This window comes from Eptesicus fuscus, chromosome 8 (assembly GCF_027574615.1).
Source record: "Eptesicus fuscus isolate TK198812 chromosome 8, DD_ASM_mEF_20220401, whole genome shotgun sequence".
NCBI lineage: Eukaryota > Metazoa > Chordata > Mammalia > Chiroptera > Vespertilionidae > Eptesicus > Eptesicus fuscus.
In genome coordinates, this window is record NC_072480.1 from 13,946,926 (window position 1) to 13,971,041 (window position 24,116).

At 41.2% G+C, this 24,116-nt stretch overlaps 1 protein-coding gene across 6 annotated transcripts in view; it reads right to left on the reverse strand.

Moving 5' to 3' along the window:
* The window catches only part of RNASEH2B (ribonuclease H2 subunit B), a 93,325-nt gene that overhangs the window by 65,351 nt on the left and 3,858 nt on the right, over positions 1 to 24,116 (reverse strand). For 5 of the 6 annotated variants that reach the window (XM_054719785.1, XM_054719782.1, XM_054719786.1 and 2 more), the window contains exons 2-3: positions 4,976 to 5,047; positions 535 to 642 (exon numbers count right to left, since the gene is read on the reverse strand). In XM_054719785.1, the coding sequence (XP_054575760.1) occupies positions 535 to 642; positions 4,976 to 5,047 (180 nt within the window). Of the gene's footprint in view, positions 1 to 534; positions 643 to 4,975; positions 5,048 to 5,676; positions 5,809 to 24,116 lie in introns of those variants that run through there. The other variant, XM_054719783.1, reaches the window with a different exon arrangement.

Below are 24,116 nucleotides of genomic sequence, written 5' to 3' on the forward strand. Positions count from 1 at the left end.
GGGCGCTAGGGGAGGCTGGGGGAAGGTCAATGGGGGGAAAAAGGAGACATATGTACTATTTTTAATACTTTAAACAATAAAATAAAATTTTAAAAAACTCAAGAAAAAATATTTAAAAAAAAACACAACTTTGTTAGATTCTATTCTATTTTAGAAGCTATATCAGTATCCATTTTCAAGAAAATAAGATGTTAAAAACTTGAAAAGCCACAAACATGGCTAAGAGAAGAGCAAAGAGTTTCTGGTCAAGATAATGTGCACTCCATGGTACAAAGGTCACCTACCTTCTGAAAAGATGTCAGTGTTTTAAATTCGTTGGGTAAAAATTCCCTACCATTTAAGATACATAGGTATTGATATAACTTGCTCAAATTATCTTTCCTTTCTCCTTGATTAAACCCTGCTCTGATGCCAAGGAAGAAAACAACCACTGACCAGACTCCAAACCAGGAGGACAGACTTGTTCACCTGTGAAGGATGGAAAAGCTAAAGTATATTGTTTAGTTAATGGAAATATATACACTAGTCACTTACCTGATTGAACTGATTGATTTATAAACCAAGAATGGTGTTTTTCCTTGAAAACTTTTATTTCAAACAGCTGCTGTAGACACATATTGAACAAGTAAAGGGCTCCTTCCCCTGTTAAGACAAATGTTTTTTATTTGCACGTTTTCACACAAAAAAATAAAAATAAAAAGACTATCCAATTGTTCTGAGGAATGTTCCTAATATAAACATACATAGACATATATTCTATACAAACTGAGTCCAAGGAAAGCTTACACTATTATATACAAACTAGTGGCCCGGTGCACGAAATTCATGCACATTAAAAGGGGATTAATTAGAGGAAATATTTTAATATTGCTATTTGCCCTTTCTCTATAATAGAAGTGTCAGAGATGAAAGAAAATTAGTAAAATGTATATGAAAATCTTCCTCCTGTCAGACTCTGGAGCGTGCCGCGGGACCCAGAGTCAAGTCCCTGCCCACCCGTGGCGCCTCAAAATTGCGCGAGAACCCAGACCTAGCCGGCCCCACCCCACTGAGCGAGATCCAGACCCAGCTGGCCCCACCCTTGTCAAGCCCCGCCGGGTGGGGGGCACAGTCTCAGGTCCCCAGTCAAGCCCCGCCAGGCAGGGGGCGCAGCCTGAGGTCCCCCGTCAAACCCTGCCAGGCAGGGAGCGCAGCCTGAGGTCCCCTGTCAAGGCCCACCAGTCGGGGGCGCAGTCTCAGGTCCTCTGCCCCAGCCCAGCGCCATGCAGCCTCAGGTCCCTGCTGATTGCTCATTAAGGCTCCTTATGGGAGTGCAGTCATCTTGTGTTAAGGAAACCCCGCCTCCGCTGTGGGCGCTGCCATCATTTTGATGGCGTGATGGTCAATTTGCATATGCCCTCTTTATTAGATAGGATGCTTGTTTTCTAGCCTTATTATCCTCGCTGAACTTAAACCAATCCTATATAATATAAGGCTAATATGCAAATCGACCGAATGGCGGAACGACCAGTCGCTATGATGTGCACTGACCACCAGGGGCAGACGCTCAACACAGGAGCTGCCCCCTGGTGGTCAGTGCACTCCCACAGCGGGAGCGCTGCTCAGCCAGAAGCTGGGCTCACGGCTGGCGAGAGCAACAGCACTAAGGATGTCCAACTGACGGCTTAGGCCTGCTCCTGCCTAAGCTGGCAGTCGAACATCCCCCGAGGGCTCCCGGGCTGTGAGAGGGCACAGGCCAGGCTGAGGGACACCCTCCCCCGCCCCCCGCCGAGTGCACGAATTTCGTGAACCGGGCCTCTAGTAAATAATGAAAGGCAAATTATTTATCTTAAACTGTTGCACAGCCTCCTACTGAATCCTCCATCAGACCAGGAAGAAAAACCCATTCTCAAACTACCCAAATCTAATGGTTCAAGCATGAACTGAGCTGACACATTGGTCCCATACTCCAGGGCAGCATGTGTCTTACCACACACAGGGACCAAGAGAGGGACTGAGCCTGCCGACCCTGAAGGCCAGCTCTAAGTGAGAAAGGCAAAGGCCCTTTAATGCATGAAATTTTTTTCTAAACACAAAGAAATCAAGGACTTTGAATCTATCTCTATCACATGCTGGGCCTGTGCCCTTGGTTAAATTATATAAACCCTTCTGTACCGCTGTTTCCATATCAGTTAAATGGGAGCAACAGTGAACCTACCTCACAGGATTTTTTATAAGGATTAAAAAGGTAACACATGCAAAGTTCTTAAAACAGTACAGTACTTAGCACAGCATAAATGCTCAACAAGTCTTAGCCTTTACTTTTTCCCTAGTCAATGCAGCAAATACAAACATTTGTTCAAACGTCTGTTGTCTATGGACGTTTAGACAACAAAGAAATTTTACAAGAAGCCTGACATTTCTGAACCTTTACTTTTGTTAAATGCTTTAGAACTTTTGCTACTACCTAAAACTTCCCTTGAAAAAAATATTTCTCACCTCAACTTATGCATAACAGAGAGGACAAATTATATTCAATTTCATTTGGAGAAGAAAAGAAAACTGGAGGAAGCCAGAAATTTTTTCTTCTCTTGTTGCTTCTACCTTATATTTTTTCCAACAACAATAACAACAGCAAAGTACTACCCACTTGTTTCCCCTTTCTTTTACTTTTATATTCAGTACTAGAGGCCTAGTGCACAAAATTCATGCACGAAGGCAGGTTCCTCAGCCCGGCCTGCACCCTCTCCAATCTGGGACATCCCTCTCACAATCCAGGACAACTGGCTCCTAACCACTCGCCTGCCTGCCTGCCTGATTGCCCCTAACCCCTCTGCTTGCCTGCCTGATCACCCCTAACCCCTCTGCTTGCCTGCCTCATTGCCCTTACCTTGCCCCCCTGCCGACCTGATCGCCCCTACCTTGCCCCCCTGCTGGCCTGATCACCCCTACCTTGCCCCCATGCCAGCCTGATTGCCCCAACCTTGCCCCCCTGCCAGCCTGATCGCCCCTACCTTGCCCCCTGCCTGCCTGATTGCCCCTAACCTCTCTGCCTGCCTGCCTGATCGCCCCTAACTGCCCTTCCCTGCCGGCCTGATCTTGCCCCTAACTGCCCTCCCCTGCAGGCCTGATCTCACCCCCAAGTGCCCTACCCTGCTGGCCTGATCTCCCCTAATTGCCTCTGCCTCGGCCCCCACCACCATAGCTTTGTCCGGAAGGAAGTCAGATGTCTGGAAGATGGCCAGTCGACCCGGTCTAATGAGCATATTACCCTTTTATTAGTATAGATAGATTATATAGGATAGGATTGCTTAAATGGGAGGAGCCTTTTTCAGCAGGAGATGCTTCGGGCAGACAAAAACATAATCCCTATATCTGGACTGATAGCCAGCCATATGCACTATACTGCCAAACCAGTCATTAAAAAAACTGAACCACTTTCTTACACCTTACACCAAACAGCTGTTGCTCTTAAAACCCCTCCTCAGCCCCCACCTTAGGTTCTGCCTTCGCAGTTCACCCAGATTTGGTTCTGATTGGTCGGTTTCTATGCTAGTCAGCATAAAAAGCTCCACCTCCTAGGCAGCCATTGGCTCCTTGCTATTCACCCAGATTTGGTTCTGATTGGTCGGTTTCTATGCCAGTCAGCATCTCCGGGCCTATCTCCAGGCCTGATCATAGAGGCGGGGCTGATCAGCAGCCGCCCCAGGCTGCTGGCCAGTGGGCTGAACTGCTGACCTCTGGGAGAGAGAGAGAGGCTTGGCTGCTGGCAAGGCCGAGAGAGATAAGCAGGGTCTGATCACCTGCTCCTCTCTCCGGCCTCGCCAGCAGGAGCTGCCGCTGATAATCAGCCCTGCCTCTCTCTCTCTGAGAGGTGAGTTCAGCCCGCTTGCCTGCTGCACGCACAGCCTGGCATTTGGTCCAGGCTGCTAGTGAGCGGGCTGAACTGCTGACCTCTGGGAGAGAGAGATAGGCTTGGCTGCTGGCGAGGCCCGGAGAGAGAAGCAGGGTCTAATCACCCTGCTTCTCTCTCCGGGCCTCGCTAGCAGCCGCTGCCACTGTTGATCAGCCCCACCTCTTTCTCTCTCTCTCCGAGAGGTAAGCAGTTCAGCCCGCTCGCCTGCTGTGTGGGCAGCCTGGCATTCGGTCAAGCCTCCGGTCATTGTGGATGTTACAGACCCTGGCTCTTTATATATATAGATTATAGTCACTAGGAGAATCCTCTAATTTACTAAGTATCAGGCATCTACTCAAACATTATAAAATTAACAATAACTTTTTAATGTAAATCTTATAAAATATGTTTACCTTAATGGAAAAACAATTCCATATAGAAATAAATAACATGGTCAATTTTACTACATATCTATTATATAGTTTAATATTTTTGTCTAAAGATTAGAAGATAAAATAGAAAATACACTGAATATAAAGCTAAAATAAAATTATTTCTGATAAAATATGTATCTCTATAATATACAATGGTTTTGCTACCAAAAAATCAACCATTGACAGGAAAAAAAAAAAAGTACTATTTTCTGGTCAGAACAAAATAAAGAATGTACAGCTAAAAATGAAACCACTCATAATCTTGGCATTTCAGGTAAAAGCCTTTTTTTAACTCCTATATATTTGACTGTATAGGAGGCTAACTACTCTAAGAAAAGCTGGCTTAGGTAAGCCAAAGAAAATTAACCTGTTTTCAGAGAGAAATCAAATATGTTACTATGTTTTGCCATCATTTCTCATAAACAGGTCTATGGATTAAAACTATAAGGATAAATAAAAAATGTTTAGGTCCAGTGAATCATGTGGAGAAGACTAATAATGTCAATAGCTTACTTTGGTCACCAGGTAATGCCATTTTACATTAAAAAGCTATTCAGTTAGAACCAAATACAAAGGCAAATAAGTACATACATTTTTTAGCCACAATGTTAAAAAAAACAACAACATTCAAGTTACTATTATTGCAGGGAAGGGAAAGGGAGCTTACCTGAACATGGGTTAACCAATTTTACAAACATAAGCCCACTTTTCATCTTCTTGGAAGCATCTTTTAAATATTCTAAAAAGAAATGGTAAATTTGTAAAATTAAGATATTTGCTTTTTGTTCTTCTAATTTACTTCACCCTGATTTTGTTTCTTCTATTTATATGATTTTTCTTTCTATTATTTATAACTCAATTCTATTGCTTAGGAGCTGTGTGATATTGAGCAAATTAACAATTGCTCTGAAAAGTGCAATGGGGTTTTAGGTCATTTTAATTTATTTCTTTGAGAAGTGATGAAGAACAGGACTCTAAGTCAGATGGCCTGAGTTATAACCTTGACTCAACCACTTGATAGCTTGGTTGCTTTGGGCAAGGTTCTTCATGACCTGTCTCAATTGTCCCATTAATAAAATGATAACATATATACTTGCCTTTGAATGAATTAAATTAACTAATCTGCTGAAAGCTCTTAAGATATTCAAACAGAAACACATAATATAGTTATAATTATTATTTTAATTACCATTATGAAATAAAACATTTTAAAAATAAATATTTCCTGAACATTTATATTTTTTGCCCCTAATTGTGATTACCTAACCTTGTCCTCTGCCCATTTTTCTATTGGGGTATTCATCTTTCTTCTACTACTTTATGAGGATTCTTTATACAGTAAGAACAGGAATTCTGTTTATGTCATACTTAGAAAGGCCTCCTTGATCTCAAGATTATATTTTCTTTCTTTAACCTATCTGGAACATATCTGGGTATAAGATACTAGTAGCCCTGCGCACGAATCCGTGTGCCAGTAGCTCTCTGCGGGGTCTGGCCTCTCCACGCCCGCTGCCCGGAGGCTCTCCGCGGCCCAGAGGCCCTCTGCGGCTGGGCACAGAACGCTTGCCTCGTCACTGCGGCGACAAAGCAAGCATTCCGCCAGGCCGCTCACGCTGCCCACTTTCAGTGGCCGCCCCCCCGGGATTGAGGGACTCTGGTGGGGCTGAGAGGACTGGGCGCCGCCATCTTTGTGATGGAGTGATGGTTAATTTGCATAGTACCTTTTATTAGATAGGATGGGAAGGAGATCCAACTCTAATTTTTTCAAAGAGTTATCCATTTATACCAACACCATCTACTGAATGACCCATCATGAAAATAATTCCTTTATGCTAAATGTTTAAAATACATTTATAAGTCTGTCAATGTACATTCTATTTTGATCCATTAATGTGTTTCTATATTAACATTAGTACTTCAACATTTTAATCATCATAGCTTTAAAATACATTTTAACATCTTGTGAGGCAAGTCCCCTCATTATGTTTCCTCTATAATGTTGCACTGTAAAAATTTTAATCAAATAGTTTAAAACATAAAGACCATGACAATTTTATTTATAACAGCCTCTATACATTTTGAAGGGCATATTCATAGAACTCATTTAAAGAATCTCTCTCCAAAAGAAACCAAGGGCCTCTGACGATTAAGGGAACAGAACTACCTACCAAAGAGCAAATCAGAAAGCTTTGGGTAAGGAAGGGAACTTGTAGTCACTTTTATTCTATGGCCCACTCCCTTCACCCTGTTTAGATCTTCATAAACTTATATAGAGCAAGCATGTTTAGAAATTGGCTTACCCAATAGTTAAAATACAACTTTTTTTTTCTGAAAATAATAGTGGCATTAAATTTTTTTTTTAAAAAAACACACCCAAATTTAGAGATTCCTATTTATAATCAAGTGAAATAATAGGAACCCTCCCACCTGATGCAACAATAACAAAATAAAGATAAAATATACAAAACAATGGACATGAGCCAATCAGGATGGTGGTCTCTGAAAGATGGGACACAAATAAGGTGAGCCCTGTGATTGCCCAAGCTTACTGCCTTGAGAGAGTTTCCAAGCCATGGAGCAGAATAGGAGAACCCAGGTGAAGCCTAGTGGACTCCGAGTTGAACAAACGAAGCTGAGAGTTCTGGAGATACCACGGTTAGAGTTCACAGGTCATATACAGGAAAGGAGAGAGCTACAAAGAAAGAAAACCCCAGAGGTCTGCAAAGGGTACTGATCAGTGCATGCATATAAGCACTTGAGGGCTGGGAGAAAAAACAGCTGAACTGATTTGATGGAGTAGTACCTCACATTCACTCAGGGCTTTGAATTGGGCCTGTTCCCAGGCAGACTGGAAAACCTCATAATTCAGAGAGCATTGGGTAAAGTCTTCCAAAGGGTCTTGCCTCAGTAATATGGAACAAATAACTATAGACTAAAAGCTGCTCTGGTCCCACTGAACTGACTATGAAAGTAAGACCTAAAAGAACCAAACTGTTTCAAAGTACCTTCACTGTGTCCCAGAATGAAGCTCAAGATTTTTTATAGGAATACAAAAATATTCATCAGCCAAACAAGTAAAACTCACAATGTCTGGCATCTAATCAAATATTACTAGGCATTCAAAGCAGCAAAATATGGCCTATAATGGAAAAAAATACAGAAATCAATGACTGAGAAATGGATATTGGTATTAGACACAGATGTTAGAATGAAAAGATAACATTAAATACAAAAAGTTAAGTATAGACATAGTCAAAAGAACTAAGTTGAGACAGGATTGATGGCAGTAGATTAATGAACTTGAAGACATCGCAATAGAAACTATCTAAAATGAAAACATTTTTGAAGTAAAAAAAATAGTATCAGTGAACTGTGGGACACTTCAAGCATTCTAACAATGTATATGTAAGTGGAGTTTCTAAAAGACAGGAATGGAGACAGAAAAAATATTTGAAGAAAGTATGGTTGAATATTTTCAAATTTGATGAAAGCTATAAGTAAGCCCACATATCCAAAAAGTTCAATAAACCAAAGATACATCAGAATCAATAGTTCAAAATTAGTAATAAAGAGGAAATCTTAAAAGCAGAGAGGAAAAAATGACTTTATGTTCTGAGGCATAAGGCTAAAAATGACAGTAAATTTCTTGTTGGAAACAATGCAAGCCAGAAGACAACAGAAAAACATCTTCAAAGTACTAAAAGAAAATATGATGAACCCAGAGAGAATACCCTTGAAAATGAAGGTGAGAAATAGACTTTTTCAGACGTATAATAACTGAAAGAAATAATCACCAACAGACCCACACTACAAGGAATATTAAGGGAAGTTCTTTTGTAAGAAAAAATACGGCACCAGATGAAAATATGAATCTAAACAAAGGAACAAGGAACACTGGTAATGGTGACTGCAGGGATAAATAAATAAGAATTTTATTATTATTTAAATCTCCAACAAAATTACTAATAATTTAGTGCAGGGTGTATAATATGTATAAATAAAATGTATGACAACAATAGCATAAAGACAGGAAGGGAGAAATGAAAGCATGCCACTGTAAGTTTCTTATGCAATATGTGAAGTGATGTAATATCACTTGAAGGTAGATGTGATTTAAATATGCGTACAATAAACCCTGTAGCAGCCACTAAAATTCTAAAACAAAAAATGCTGTCAATAAGGCAACAAAAGAGATGAAAGAATCATAAAAAATATGCAATCCAAAAAAAGGCAGAAAGAGGGTTACAGAACTACAAAGAACCAATGAGACAAATAGAAAACAACCAGCAAAATGACAGACACAAACCTAACCATGTCAATAAGCCTATTCAATGTAAATGGTCTGTACACACAATTAAAAGGCAGTAATTGTCAGGTTGGATAAAAACAGTATGCTAAAACTACAGAGTGGGGCAAAAGTAGGTTTATAGTTGTTAATATGGAAAAATAATAATCAATACTAATAAAAGGGTAATATGCTAATTAGACCAGAAGACCTTCCGGGAGACCGGCCAGGGAGGGCAGTTGGGGGCCATGAGGCCAGCAGGGGAGGGCAGTTGGGGGCCATGAGGCTGGCAGGGGAGGGCAGTTGGGGCCATGAGGCCGGCGGGAGGGGGGCAATTGGGGGCCATGAGGCCAGTAGGGGAGGGCAGTTGGAGGCGATCAGGCCGGCGGGGGAGGGGGCAGTTGGGGGCGAACAGGCTGGCAGGGGGGGGCAGTTGGGAGCAAGAAGGTCAGCAACGGGGGGGCAGTTGGGGCGAGAAAACCAGTGGGGGGGCAGTTGGGGCGAGAAAACCAGTGGGGGGGCAGGTGGGGGCGAGAAAACCAGTGGGGGGGCAGGTGGGGGCGAGAAAACCAGTGGGGGGGGCAGGTGGGGGCAAGAGGGCCGGCAGAGGGGGGCAATTCGGGGCGATCAGGCTAGCAGGGGGGGTTAGTTGGGGGTGATCAGGCTGGTGGGGGGGCCAGTTAGGGGTGATCAGGCTGGAAGGGGGGGCAGTTGGGGGTAATCAGACAGACAGAGTGGTTAGGGGCGATCAGGCAGAAAGGCAGGTGAGTGAGATTGGAGAGGGTGCAGGCTGGGCTGAGGGACACACCCCCTCCGTGCACAAATTTCATGCACCAGGCCACTAGTAATTAATAAAATAATCCTATATAATAAAAAGCTAATATGCAAATCAACCAAATGGCGGAACAACCAGTCGCTATGACATGCACTGACCACCAGGGGGCAGACACTCAATGCAGAAGCTGCCCCCTGGTGGTCAGTGCGCTCCCACAGGGGGAGCACCGCTCAGCCAGAAGCTGGGCTCACGGCTGTTGAACGCAGGAGCCTCTCACACAGGCCTAAGCCATTAGTCGGATATCCCGGATATCCCCTGAGGGCTCCCAGGCTGCCAGAGGATGTCTGACTGCCAGCTTAGGTCCAATCCCCTGGGGACATCCCCGAAGGGCTCCTGGACTGCGAGAGGGTGCAGGCCTGGCTGAGGGACTCACCCATGCACGAATTCGTGTACCGGGCCTCTAGTATAAGAATAAACTTTTGTGCACTCAAAACTGTAAACCTACTTTTGTCCCACCCTGTATATTCTGCCTATAAGAAACACACTTTACATATAAAGACACAGTAGATTAAAATAAAAATGAAGGAAATATAGTATGCTTATCATGCTAACAATAATTAAAGATGGAATGGCTCTGTTAATAACAGATTATTTCCAGGGATAAAGAAGGTCATTTCATAATGATAGAAGGCTAAAGAAATAATCACAAATTTATGCTCATGACTACAGAGCTTCACTATGTACAAAGTAAAAACTGATAGAAGCCTCTGCCCCACCTCTAACCCCTGGCTACCACTAATCTGTTCTCCATTTCTGTAATTGTCATCTTGAGAATGTTATATAAATGAACCATACAGATTCAGTTTTAAGAATCTTTTAAGACTTTCGTTTCTGCAACTTATAAAAATGTAAAGGATAAAGTTTAACTCTTTTAAAAACTTCCCCCCAAAACTAAAACAGGTTCTGGTTCTCTCTCCTTTTCCTCCTTGCTGTTTCTCACATTTCCAGAATCACGTCTTCATCATTCAAGGCATAGAAAAGGGAACTTCTCTCTTCCTCAGCAATACACTGTTTTGGTTCTACTGTAAATCTTTTAACTTTAAATTGGTAAATTATTGATTTTTGTTTTGCTTTTTTATTTTGGTAAAAAATTTTAATTTTAGTGAGTCTTGCCAGTTCTCCTTCAGCATTCCTATTCCTCCAGAGCTTAAAATAATTAAAATTTATAAATGCCAAAAGTCTAAAAAAATATTTTTAATAACTACACAAGGAGAGCAGTGTTTCTATTTTTCCCAGGAAGAGCAATAAATCCAGAGGATAAGCAATAGCCTAAAATGTCAAATTCTAATAATTTTAGAATTACTAAATACAAATAAATATTGACATTAATGTGTTCTGCTGTAAATGCCAGTGTTCTTTGAAATACGCCTAGAGATATGTTAGTGTAGATAACACTGAAATGTCTATGTCGTAGGGGGAAAAGTCATCTTTCTCATACTGTGCCGACAAAAGAGCGTACTGTTGGACTGAATCTTTCAACACAGAATTTCTAGTGAGATACTACACTCAGGTTGTTTTCGACTCTCTTTAACTATAGACTGCATTTCAAAATTATTCTCCTGACCACTTAATTAATTAATTACTGATTAGCAAATATAGAATTAGCCCTTACCCATGGGGAGCTTTTGGATGGATGTTCCATGGTAGAGACAGATATTGAATTAAATAATCACACAAATGTAGACTGCAAATGTAACAACTGCTATGAATAAAAAATACATGGAATATGAGACCTTATGACCGAGGATATAATATAGAGGAGGAAGTATGGGAAGCCTCCCTATTCCTAGTATTGGTTAAGTTCTTTGCTTTGATGTTAAGGAGTCAAAGGAATTATACATTCGTTTCATTCCTGAGCCAAACCCAGTCCACAGAAGGGTTTTGTTTGATGTGCACATTTTTAAAAATTTGAATTAGGTGCCAATATTTGAAAATCAGCTGATTTTTACAGAAAGTACAGACTTCAAGTATATTTCCCTAAATATGAAAAACAATTAGGCAAAGATTTTGCTTTGCACAATCAAAAAACATGGCAACGTATTCACTTTGTCCAATAGTAACTACCCACTCTCTAGTTGCACTTAGTCCTATAGCATGTTGTATGCTCAGCTTATGGTTGGATGATTATCAAATGCCACGTGTGTCCTTACCAAACTGCCTCTCACTTGCTAGCTTCTAGTTCCCCCTTGATCATGGTGTATAATCCTTTTTCCATACTCCTGGATTTGGTTTACTAGTTGTGGAGGATATTTGTATCCATGCTCATAAAGGATATTGGTCTGTAGTACTCTTTTTTTTTTTTTTATCATGTCTTTAATTTATGGATGAGGGTAATACTGGACTCAGAATGAGTTGAGTTTTCTCTTTTTTCCATTTTTTAGGAAAGTTTGTAGAGGATTGGTACTAATTTGTTCAATGGTTAGTAGAATTAACCAGTGAAGTTATCTGGCATTTTTTTTCCTATGGAAAGGTTTTATTTTATTAATGTAATCTCTTTAATCGTTATAGATCTATTCAGAGTGTCTATTTCTTAGTGAGTCAGTTTGGTACTTTATGCCTTTCTAGGATGTTGTTCACTTCATCAAAGTCATCTGTCATTCATGATTTTAATAATTTGAGTCTTCTCTCTTTAACAGAAATAAAATGCATTCCATAAATGTGAGTCACATATGTCATTTAAAATTTTCTAGGTAGACACAATACAAATAGGTCAAATAAACTTCAATGCTATATTTCTTAACCCAATGATATATTTCTTGAGTCTTCTCTCTTTTATTCATGGTCTAAAGATTTGTCAATTTTGTTTCCAAAAGGTCAACTTTGGTTTCATTGATTTTTCTCTGTCGTTTTACTGTTCTCTACTTTATTTCTGCTTTAATATTTACTTCCTTCCACTTGCTGTGGATTTGGTTTGTTCTTTTTCTAGTTTCTTAAGGTAAAGATTAGGTTACTGACTTGAGATCTTTCTTCTTTTTTAAATATAGGCATGTACAGCTATATATGTTCTAAACACTGTTTTACCTGTGTCCTTTATGTTTTTGATATGTTTTATTTTCATTCATTTCAAAGTACTTTCTAATTTCCCATGTAGTTTCTTCTTTAATCCATTATTTATTTAGGAGTGTATTATTTAATTTCCACTTACCTGTGAATTCCCCAAATATCCTTCTATCATTGCCTTCTATTTTTATTTCACTATTATTGAGGTTTGTTTCACAGCCTAAATAATGGTTTGTTTTCAGTCTGTTCTGGAAAATGTTTCATGTTCACTTGAGAAGAATGTGTAGTCTACTGTTGTTGAATGGAATGTCCTATAGATGTCTCTTAGGTTTCTTTGGTTTAGCGTGTTGGTCAAGTTTTCTATTTCCTTCTCCCAACTGTTGTATTGATATTGAAAATGGGTTATTAAAATCTCCCACTATTAGTGTTCAATTGTCTATATCTCCCTTAAATTCTGTAAGTTTTAGACTCATGTATTTTTGGACTCACACACACACACAAAAGCCTAAGCAACCATTTGACCGGTAGCTATGATGTGCACTGACCACCAGGGAACAGATGCTCCGACTGGTAGATTTAGCTTACTGCTGGGGTCCAGCCCATTGGGACTGGGTGACATGGGCGGACACTCCTGGAATCCTCCCGCAGTCCCTCCCCGGCCCCGATTGTGCAGTAGTGGGGTCCCTTGGCCTGGCCTGTGCCCTTTCACAATCCGGGACCCCTCAGGGGATGTCCACAAGCTGGGCCAAGGGACGCCACTGATCATGAATCTATGCACCGGGCCTCTAATCCTATATTATAAAAGCCTAATATGCTAAGTGCCTGGTGACTGGTCGACTGTTCAACCAATCAAAGCATAATATGATGATACTAGAGGCCCGGTGCACGAAATTCGTGCACGGAGGGGGGGGCGTGTCCCTCAGCCCAGCCTGCACCCTCTCCAATCTGGGACCCCTCGACGGATGTACGACTGCCCGTTTAGGCCCGAAACGGGCAGTCGGACATCCCTCTCACAATCCAGGACTGCTGGCTCCCAACTGATCACCTGCCTGCCTTCCTGATTGCCCCTAACTGCTTCTGCCTCCCAGCCTGATCACCTCCTAACCACTCCGCTGCCAGCCTGATTGATGCCTAACTGCTCCCCAGACAGCCTGTTTGCCCCCAACTTCTCTCCTCTGCCGGCCTGGTCACCCCTAACTGCCCTCCCCTATAGGGTTGATTGCCTCCAACTGCCCTCCCTTGCAGGCCTGGTGACTCCCAACTGCCCTCCCCTGCTGGCCATCTTGTGGTGATCATCTTGTGTCCACATGGGGGCAGGATCTTTGACCACATGGGGGCAGCTATATTGTGTGTTGCAGTGATGGTCAATCTGTCTATTACTCTTTTATTAGATAGGATAGAGGCCTGGTGCATGGGTGGGAGCTGACTCGTTTGCCCTGAAGGGTGGGGGTTCCCTTGGGGCGTGGGGCAGCCTGAGCGAGGGGCCTTTGGTGGTTTGCAGGCTGGTCACGCCCCCTGGCGACCCAAGAGGAGGCCCTGGTATCTGGAATTTATTTATCTTCTACAATTGAAACTTTGTAGCATGGAGCAAAGCCAAGCCTGCTGCTCGCTCTGCGGCCAGCAGCGATTTCTGTTGGAGTTAATTCACCTTCTATAATTGAAACTTTGTAGCCTTGAGTGGAGGCTTAGGCCAGCAACAGGAGGCGCAGAAAGCTTGGCTTCTTTTGTTACCACCGAAACCCTCCCGCTCTCAGTGGCTGTAGCCATCTTGGTTGGGTTATTTGCTCCTGATTGGCTGGTGGGTGTGGCTTAGGCATAGCAAAGGTGCGGTCAATTTGCATACTACTCTATTATTAGGTAGGATACTAAGACCACTCAACTGCTCGCTATGATGTACACTGACCACCAGGGGGCAGACATTCGACTGATCAACCAGTAGCTATGACGTGCACTGACCACCAGGGGGCAGACGCTCCAACCGGTAGGTTAGCTTGCTGCTGGGGTCCGGCCGATCGGGACTGAGAGAGATGGGTCGGACACGCCCTGGAGCCCTCCCTAAATCTCTCCCCAGCTGGACAACCTCCCACATCCCTCCCTGGCCGGCCAGCCCCAGTTGGCCCCCATTGGGACTGGGTGAGATGGAGCCAGACATGACCTGGAGCCCTCCTGTGCTCCCTCCCTAGGCCTGCCCTGCATCCACTCACAATCCAGGACCCCTCAGGGGATGTCAGAGAGTCAGTTTCATCTGGATCTTGCAGGCCACTCCCCTTGGGAGGGCACCAGATGCAGGGCTCATGGCTGGCAAGTGCTGCTGCTGTGGCAGCGCGAGCCTCTCCCAATTGGGACTGATTGGGCGTGAGCCTGCAGCAAGCGCAGTGGGGCTGGGATGAGCGGGAGCAGCAGGTAGGAGCTGCAGGCGGCATTGGACTGCGGGTTTCAGCCCGATCCCCGCAGGCCATCCCGAGGAACCCCACCCATGCACAAATTTGTGCACCGGGCCTCCAGTGTGTTCATAATTGTTATATCTTCCTAATAAACTGACCTTGTTATCATTATAAAACCTCTCTTTATGTCCAATAACAACTTTTGTCTTAGTTTATTTCATCTGATATTAGCCACTCCAGCTCTCCTTTGATTACTGTTTGCATGGTATATCTTTTTCCATCTGTTTATTTGCAACCTATTTGTGTCTCTAAATCCAAAATGTTTGTCTTATTGATAGCATATAGTTGGATCATGTTCTCTTCCCTACCATTCTGCCAATTTCTACATTTAATAGGAATGTTTAATGCATTTATATTTTATGTAATTATTAGTAAGGTAGGATTTACATCTGCCTTTTAACAATTTGTTTTCTATATTCATATATTTTTGTTCTTCTAGCCCTTTACTAATGTCTTCTTTTGTACTAAAAATATAATTTCTAGTGTACCATTTTAATTTCCTTGTTTCTTTTACTATATTTTTGGGAGAGTTTTCTTAATGGTTGTCTGGGGAATTACAATTAGCATCTTAAGTTACAAGTTAGTTCAGATTAATACCAAGTTGAAAATTTCAATAATATATAGACTCTTACCTGAAATATATTTCTTTTCTTCCTCCCTCTTTGTGCCATTATTATAAATTACATCTTTATATAAGCCCATTAACAGTTTTATTATTATTGCCTTATGAAGTTGTATTTTAAATCAGATAGGAGAAAAGAGTTACAAAAATACATTGTACTGCTTTTTATATTTATCTATGTATTTACCTTCACTGGTGCTCTGTATTCTTCATGTGTTTTAAAATAACATCTAGTGTATTTTCTATCTGAAGGATTCACTTTATGATTTTTATGTGTCGGGTCAGGTCTACTAGTCATGAATGAATTTCCTGTGTTTCTTTATTGAAAATGTCTTTGCTTCTCCATCAGTTTTAAAGAAGAGTTTTGTCATATACAGAATTCTTTAAGTATGTTTTTCTTTCAGCATCTTGAATAACTTCTGGCCACTATGGTTTCAAATGAGAAGTCAGCTATTCATCTTACTGAGCATCCTTTACCATAATCTATTGCTGCTTTCAAGATTCTCTCCATTGTCTTTTGCTTTTGACAGTTTGAGTATGATGTCTGTAGGCATGGATCTCTAAATTATCCTACTTGGAGTTTGTTGAACTTCCTGGATGTGTAGATTAATACTTTTCATCAAATTTGGGAAGTGTTTGGCTATTAATTCTTCAAATATTCTTTTTGCCCCTTTCTTTCTTTGTCTTTTGGGACTCCGGTTATACATGTGCTGGTGTGCTTAATGGGGTAGTACAGGTCTCTGAACTATGTTCACTTTTCTTAATTCTTTCTGTTCCTCAGGCTAGATAATCTCAATTGAGCTATCTTCAAGTTTGCTATTTCTTTGCTCTGCTAGCTCTTGAGTTAAAAGTGGATTTTTCACTTCAGTTATTGTACTTTAACTCCAGAATTTGTATATTCTTTCATCAGTTTTATCTCTCTTTATTGATATACTCTATTGTGTGAGACCTCATTGTCATACTTTCCTTTCATTCTTTACACAGGTTTTTTTTTTAGTATACCTATAATATCTGATTAAAATCTTTGTTGAATAAGTCCAACATCTGGGCCTCTTCAGGAACAGTTTTATTGACTCTTTTTTCCCCCCTGTGTATGAGTCATACTTTCCTGTTTCTTCACATATCTCATACTTTTCTTTTGAATGCTGGACATTTTAGATAGCGTAATAATTCTGGATATCAGACTCCCCTCCTCCAACTCACCAAAATTTGTTGTTGCTGCTTATTGTCATCATTGCAATGGCTGCTGTTTGTTTAGTGACTTTCCTGAATTAAACCTATAGTCTGTATTCCTTGTAGTATGCAACCACTGATGTCTGTTATCTTAGTGGTTAGCTAGATCTGACAGAGATCTGACATTTCCTTAAGTTGAAAATTTAAGTGTTTTGAAACAATAAGTCTCCTAACATTTGCTGAGGGTTTCTGCCCCTGTGTTGGGTCATACCTTCAATACAGAAGCACTTTAAATTTCTGCCTTAGCTTTAAAAAAAAAATAAATAAATAATAATAATAATAATAATAATACTTTATTGTTGAGAGTATTACAGATATCTCCCCTTTTCCTCCTATTGCCCCCTCCACCCAGTTCCTGCCCCGCCCCAGGTCTTCACCACCCTATTGTGTCCATAGGTAATGCATATATGCATATAAATCTTTGGCTAATCTCCCTCCTCCCCCTTAGCTTTTAATTACTGCTTGCCTAGGGCCTCAAAGTCAGTCAGAAATGAGGATTAGGGCCCTCTCAGGTCTTTCCTGGGCATGCACATAGCCCTGCATAATTCTCTAGGAATATGTCAGAGCTCTTTAAAGCCCCTTATGAGTATTTTATTGCCTTATCTTCCTTTTAAGTATTGTCCCCTCAGCAGCTGATATGTTAAACAATTGCCACTGATTTTTTTGACAAAGGCCCTGGGGACAGGGCTTTTTCTGCAGAGCAAGTTCTGAGCTCCAAGAGGGCCAACTGATAGCAATATCCTGTGAATGGGGCTTTTCCAGTGAGCTGTGAGACAGGTCAAATAGGGACATGATCTGAGAATGGGACTTTTTTTGAAGAGTTCCAAGCAAGGCCTGCCCCATCCAGTGGTTGCAAGGCAGCTGGTTTTTACAAGTAGTACCATGTTTTCAAAACTGCTGGTTTTCAAGGCTCCTGCAGACCTGAGCAAGTTCAAGTTGTATGCCACAAACCTTGCTTAATGAGATTCAGCAGTTTTTCTTGAATAAATATTCCTAAGATTATTGGAGGAAGCCTTTGGCTAATATCAAGAGTCTGAAAAAGTTGATTTTGGCCATCTTTGTCAATGTTTTCATTACTTTTATGAATTTAACCCTACCAGATTTTGAATGCTTAGTATAAAAAGAACTCAGATTGCTATAATACTTCTGATAAATTTATTGGTCTATACCTGGCCTTAGACACACAAAATTACCTGTGACTATAAATTAAAGGCTCTATGAAAGAGCTTTTAATTTTCATTTAAATTTGGGAAATCCTGGGTCATCCCACCAGACTTGGAAGCTCTGTCTTTTTTCTAACTTTTACCTGCATTAATTACGAAAGAAAAAAATCTGCTTTTAGAATAATGAGAGAGAAAGGGAGTGTAGAGGGAAGGGGTCTCCTCTATAAATTTCCTTTGAGCTGATGCCTATTTCTTTGATAATATCAGCATAGGAAGTACACAAGATCTAGAGTCAGACAGATGCATAATCTAATCCCTGCTTTTCTCCTTACTCAGCAGATATCCAACCTTTCTGTGCCTCAGTTGTTTCATTTATAAAATGGATATGACAATAATTATTGTATAGGCTTTTGTTAGGCCCACTTCCAGGAATACTAATTTCAGTCATAACTATATGTCTTCTCTTCCTAAGATGTTAGCACTGCCATATGCTCTGAGTCATTTTCCTGACTTTGAAGCTCTCAACTTTCTCAAACATGACAAGAGGCAAACCAAGAAAGCTAGAGAAAGGCATAAACTAGAATAATAATTCCCAAGTAATAGGTTCTTCTAAGAATATCCTTTTATTCTGAAGCTTTGAAGATAAAACAAAAACTGGCCTTAACCAAGACCATAGAAGATAAAATCTCCGTTCTTCCAGGGCTGTCCCTATAACAGATCAACAGCCTTGTTTCTCGGAATGCCCTGTACCGGGTGGGGAACGTCAGAGGGCCACAGAAGGCCCACAGAATCATTTGGTCTGCCCCTGCCAAGGCATTAAGGGAAGTTAATTAGATGTTTGACAATATACAGCAAGCTAATTTTTAAGTTGATCATTTTATATGGCCCATGAATGATGTTATAAATATCCAAATGGTCCTTGGCAGAAAAAAGGTTTCCCACCCCTGCCCTATACAGTCAGAGAATGAACTAATGAAAAACTTCAGGTTTGCAGCCAACTCAGAGCCACAAAGACCAGCAATATATAGAGATGGCACGAAGGCCTTGAAATATCTGGGAAGCAGGAAAATTCTGAACAGATAGAAAGGACGGACCTGACTGGAATGTCAATAACAACCGAGGCTGGCTCCAGGAAAGGTGTGCCCAGTCCCTGGTCATTAAACAGAGGGAACCCCAGCCCTTTCTGATCTTCCCACCTCTCCAACAGTGGCAACTACCACCTTCCATTCTGCAGAGTGGCCTTTGGCACATAGGAGTTCAGGAGGACACAGAAGAGCCATCAGTCTATGCCACTAATTCCTATTGATGTTGGACAGATTATTTGACTTCTGTGAGTCTTGTAGAATGGTGATAATAAAGTCTGCCTTGACTACTTCCCAAGTTCAAAAACAATAACTTACACCCAAGCGCATTGTAAGAGTATAAGAGCTAGAGGATGGGCTTCCTAAAACTTACATAAACCCTGGCTAAATGAAAGAGAGTATAAATTACAACCAAAATAAAATTCTCCCTACAAATAAATCTCTTCCATAACTGTATGTCACCCAAAGAAACCACCAATAACTGAGAAACTCAGAATGCTGGACTGAAACAGGCCTGGTCGTACGTGGCTCAAGCTTTTGAGCAGAGCTCAGTCACACTGGTAACTAACTGAGGGCAGTGGCTGCCAGTTGTGCTGTCTATTCCCACTCTTCCAGGAAAGCACCCTCTACCCTTGCGTACAGCTTCTTCTGCCCCCTCTCCCACCTTGTGCTTGCAGTGGAGTCTGCTCCTCCCTGGATACAGGTAACAGGGGTACAGGGTGCAGAAGGCTATTTTGAAAAGGTTAAAACTAGAATTAAAAGAAGAGGGACAGCTTCTCCCAGCAGACACCAGGAGATGTGAAGTTTGGGTGCAGTGTGCAGCCAGGTTTCCACTAAAGAGAGGAAGTTCGTTTGAGAAGCAGTTAATGCTCAGAGAGGCAAAAACCCTGGACCTTCTGGTGCTGCAAACCTGAGTTCCAGATGTCTCTCCAACACCCCCCCCCCCCCCCCCCGCCAACCCTGCCCCCAACACACAGCTGGCTCTTCTAGGAATATGTTGATCCCACTGTGGAACTCCTAACAAAGTGTTAAGTCAGGTTTTGTAACACAATCAGGACTCACTGGCCACACATTAAAGAAATACTATGCAGACTCATGGTCCATTCAAACTGGCATCCTATTTATTCCAAGGGCTGTCTGCAGGAAGCCATGGTTGTCCTAAATAAATTTAACCTCAAATGCCTTTCAAAACACCCTAGCTTGCCATGTGTCCACTATGGCTCTGTGAATTTATCTTTCCCTGTCTTGCATCTATTTGTATTTTCAGCCTCAATCCACTCTTAAAGATAATCCATTCTAAGTAGGTAGTCTACTCTGTGAAAGCAATGCTTATGTGATATATTTGTTACAATATAAATAAATTCATAATATGCCTTTTGAATGCAAAAAGTATGACCTACAAATCTTTGTCAACTTTGTTCGTATTGGCTATGTGAGTTTCTATCTTTCCTAAAATTAAGAGAAAAAATATCTCAGTCCTTTACCTCTCCATCAAATCAACTTAAATGTCTTTCTCTAATTCCATGATTAGGTACAGCAAATAAAACTATATAACACTCTGGTAAAACTCCAATACCTCTGAGAATTTTGGTGAGTGTTATAGTAAATAAGTAGAAAGAGTAAATAGTGAAACGGAGGCAGAAATACAAATATCAACAAAAAAAATTAAGAACATGTAATTCATTCTGTGATACATACAACATAAAAAGATTAGAAAATATATTTCCAAATTGTTACTTCTAGGTGGTAAAATGATGGACAAATTCTTTCCTTTTTTTATATTGTTTTGCATTACTAAAATTTCTTTATGGAATATTCCTATTCTAATAAAAATTTTACTAAAAATATATGGGAGAAAAATGTGTAAACGAAGAGATAACTAGTCAAAACTGAGCAACTGATCATGGCAGAGCCTCACCAAATGTTGTTGGGACGTTAGGCCCCTGCAGGGAAATCAGCTCTGGCCAGAGAGACCTCAGCCAGCCTGGGTCCTCCTTGTTTCAGAGGCAGATAACAAAACAGGCACCAGAACATGCAGATCTGACCCTTTTACCAGGTAGAATGGGCTACTTTAGCAGACAGAATACCTAGAAAAGAAAGTCACTTTTAAAGATATTTTAAAATCAAATATAAAGGATTTCTGAACAAAAAGGCTGAGAGTCCTAAGTAGCATGCTCTAGTTTCAGAGGCACTGGGCAACTCTGGGTCTGAAGCTTAAGGCCAAGGCTCCACCACTCAGAAGCTAAAAGTGGCTACTCAGGGAGAATGGACCTGGATTCTCCCCAACCACTGGCATGTACTGGGCATTCAATACATATTTATACAAAAATGGCACAGTGAACTGAATAATCACGAGGAAATGTGTAGGTGACTGCAGAGGTACCATTAACTTGAACACTAACAGGAAAGGCCCAGAGGGTAGGCTTCCTGGAGGCGGTGACATTTGCATTTGTTTACCAGTAAAGAATAAACAGGCATTTGGCTGGTAGAGAACACAGAAGAGAGCTGGCAGGTGGGGGTCCAAGCAGACACAAAGTCAAGGATATTAAAAGAAAAAGAAGTTGGATTGGGGCAAATGGATTATCTTCTCAGGAACTAAAGTTGAAGCAAGCCTTGAAGAGTAGAATTTGGATAGAAGTGAAAGAAGAAAAAGGACAGTGTAAGCAAAGAACACTGCAGGAAGAAATGAAGTGTGAGGTATTCATTCTTTCAATAAATGTTTATTAAATGCCTACTCTGTCCCAGACCCCAGGCTAAGAACTTGGGGAGCAAAAAAGAGCTTCTGTGTAACTCAAACCCATGAGACTGGTACTGCTCTCCCCAATGTAGAGATGAGTAAATTGAGGCTTGACACTGAGAGCACAATTTCTCCAAGAACATAAAGCTAATCAATAGCACAATCTAGTTTTAGGTGTGTGTTTTTATAGTCAGGCTTCAAAGAACACTGGTGAGTTGTTTGTTTCTTAGGAAAACCTATGTAGCTCCTATTCTGCTTTTCAAATAAAAAAAATTATGAACGTTGCTTACTTTGCTTTTATGATTTCTCTTCTGCCCTGGAGGATAAACATGCAGGACTCACAAGTTCTTATAAAATGTACTTGGTCATTGGAACAATTACTAGCAGGGCAAGATCAGGCTCCGGAAACAGCCTAATTACACCAGCTGGCAAATATTTAAGTCCATCCACTTCAGAACGTGCTCAAATAGCAAGGGGAGCAGATCCAGTGGCCATCTGAGAAAGGTCAGTCTGGTTCCCACCAAAAAACTTTTCATAAAGGCAAAGCCAGACTCGGTATTTGTGCGGAAAATATTACACATGCTCCATGCTAGAAAACTCGGAGACTCCCACTGCTGAAGGCCTACAGACCACTATTCAGTAAATGTCCTATTTTCCCAGAAGCTGAGCTTAATTATTCAGAGGTTGTCTACTAAAATCAGCACTTGAATTGGCCAGATCTCCCCATGCCTCCCTTATCCCCTCCTCCCACCTCCCCACAAGGCTAGCCAAACTAAGCGCAGGTTCCTCTCCTGTGAATAAGCTCTTCTGAAAGTAAGGAAGCTTTCAGCCCACAAGGTATATTTCTAAACACAAACAGACACACATGCAAACAGTCTGACAAAGAACAAAAAACCTGCTTAAATATTCTTTCTGAGATTAACCATGTGCACTTAAGGAGGAAAAATGAGTTTTTTGTGTTTTGTTTGTTTTAGGGTCACTGGAAAGAAAAGTAATTATTCTTTCAATACATATTTTTACTTTTTTTCCAACAAGAGGTGTTTTGGGGGGCTTATTACAAAGCTATACGCCCTAGCTGGGTTGATCGGTGGTTAGAGCATCAACCTGCAGCCTGAAGGGTCAAGGGCATGATGCAAGTTGTTAACGAAAAAACCATTGAAACCTGTAAAGAATTTTAGTGAGTTTATTTGAGCCAAAATGTCGACATATGCCGGGAAGCAGAACCTCAATGAATTGAGGTAATGCTCCGGAGAATGCAGGGTTACATCTATATTTATACCTTGAAATCAAAGAAAAGGGACGTAGGTGAGTTACATGAAATCCATTGGTGACAGATTAGGGAGGTGGGACAAAGCAAAGCGGGGAAACCTCTGGGATTGGGTGAAAAGTGAAATGATGGACATGTGCTTCTCTTACAGAGATAGATACAGGATACTTTAACGTAATTAACAGTTGACAATTAACTTGATAACAATAACAATGAAGGAATGTCCCGGTGCCATTTGTTGTGCCCTGAGGGGTCCGGGGTAAAAAGGAAGTTACAAGTTACCCAGACATCTCACAGACATCTCACAGATATGTTATCTTAGAGGCAAAAAGGCAAATGGGCTCAGTAAAGATCTAAGTTGACCTTTGTCAGGGAAGATATCGGCCTAGGACATGACTGCCCACCATAACCTGTTTGTAGTTAAATATTTAATTTTCAAACCATCCTTTGTGGTTATTTCAGGTCTCTGAGTTTGCAAGACTGCCACGCAGGCCTCCCCTGAGCTTGTCAGGTTAGCATGTGGCTCCTTCCGTTCACAAAGTTCAATCCCCGATGGGAGCACATGTGGGAGACTACCAATGCATGTGTCTCTTTCATATCTATGTTTCTCTCTCTCTTTCCTTCTCCCTCCATTCCACTCTCTCTAAAAATCAATGGAAAAATATCCTTGGGTGAGGATTTAAAAAAAAACAAAACCCACAAACTACAAGACTCTAATCAGTAATAGCACTGATATGAATTTTCTCCATCATTAAACAGAAAAATTTTTTCTTTTAAAGTTTATTTCTCTTTAATTTTTAAATTAAGAACATAGTTCTAAAGTTTGCATTCACACAATTCTTTCAAACCTATCTTTGCATTCCATCTGGAGAGGCCTATCATTATTTGTGATTGTTGTGGTGCCTCACATGAAAGACTCCTTACTATACTTGGAGTGTCTAAGGCAGGCAAGCAAGCCTGGAATTCTTATCTCCCAAAGTCTATCTTCTACCACCCCACTTCCCCCCCCCCCCCCCAAAAAAAAAAAAAAAACTGGCATTACTTATGATGGCTGTGAGGAAATAAATAATACTACCCTTCCTAGAATGCTTTTTAACATGTATATGCAGGAAATACTTTATTGCAAAACTTGTCTATGGT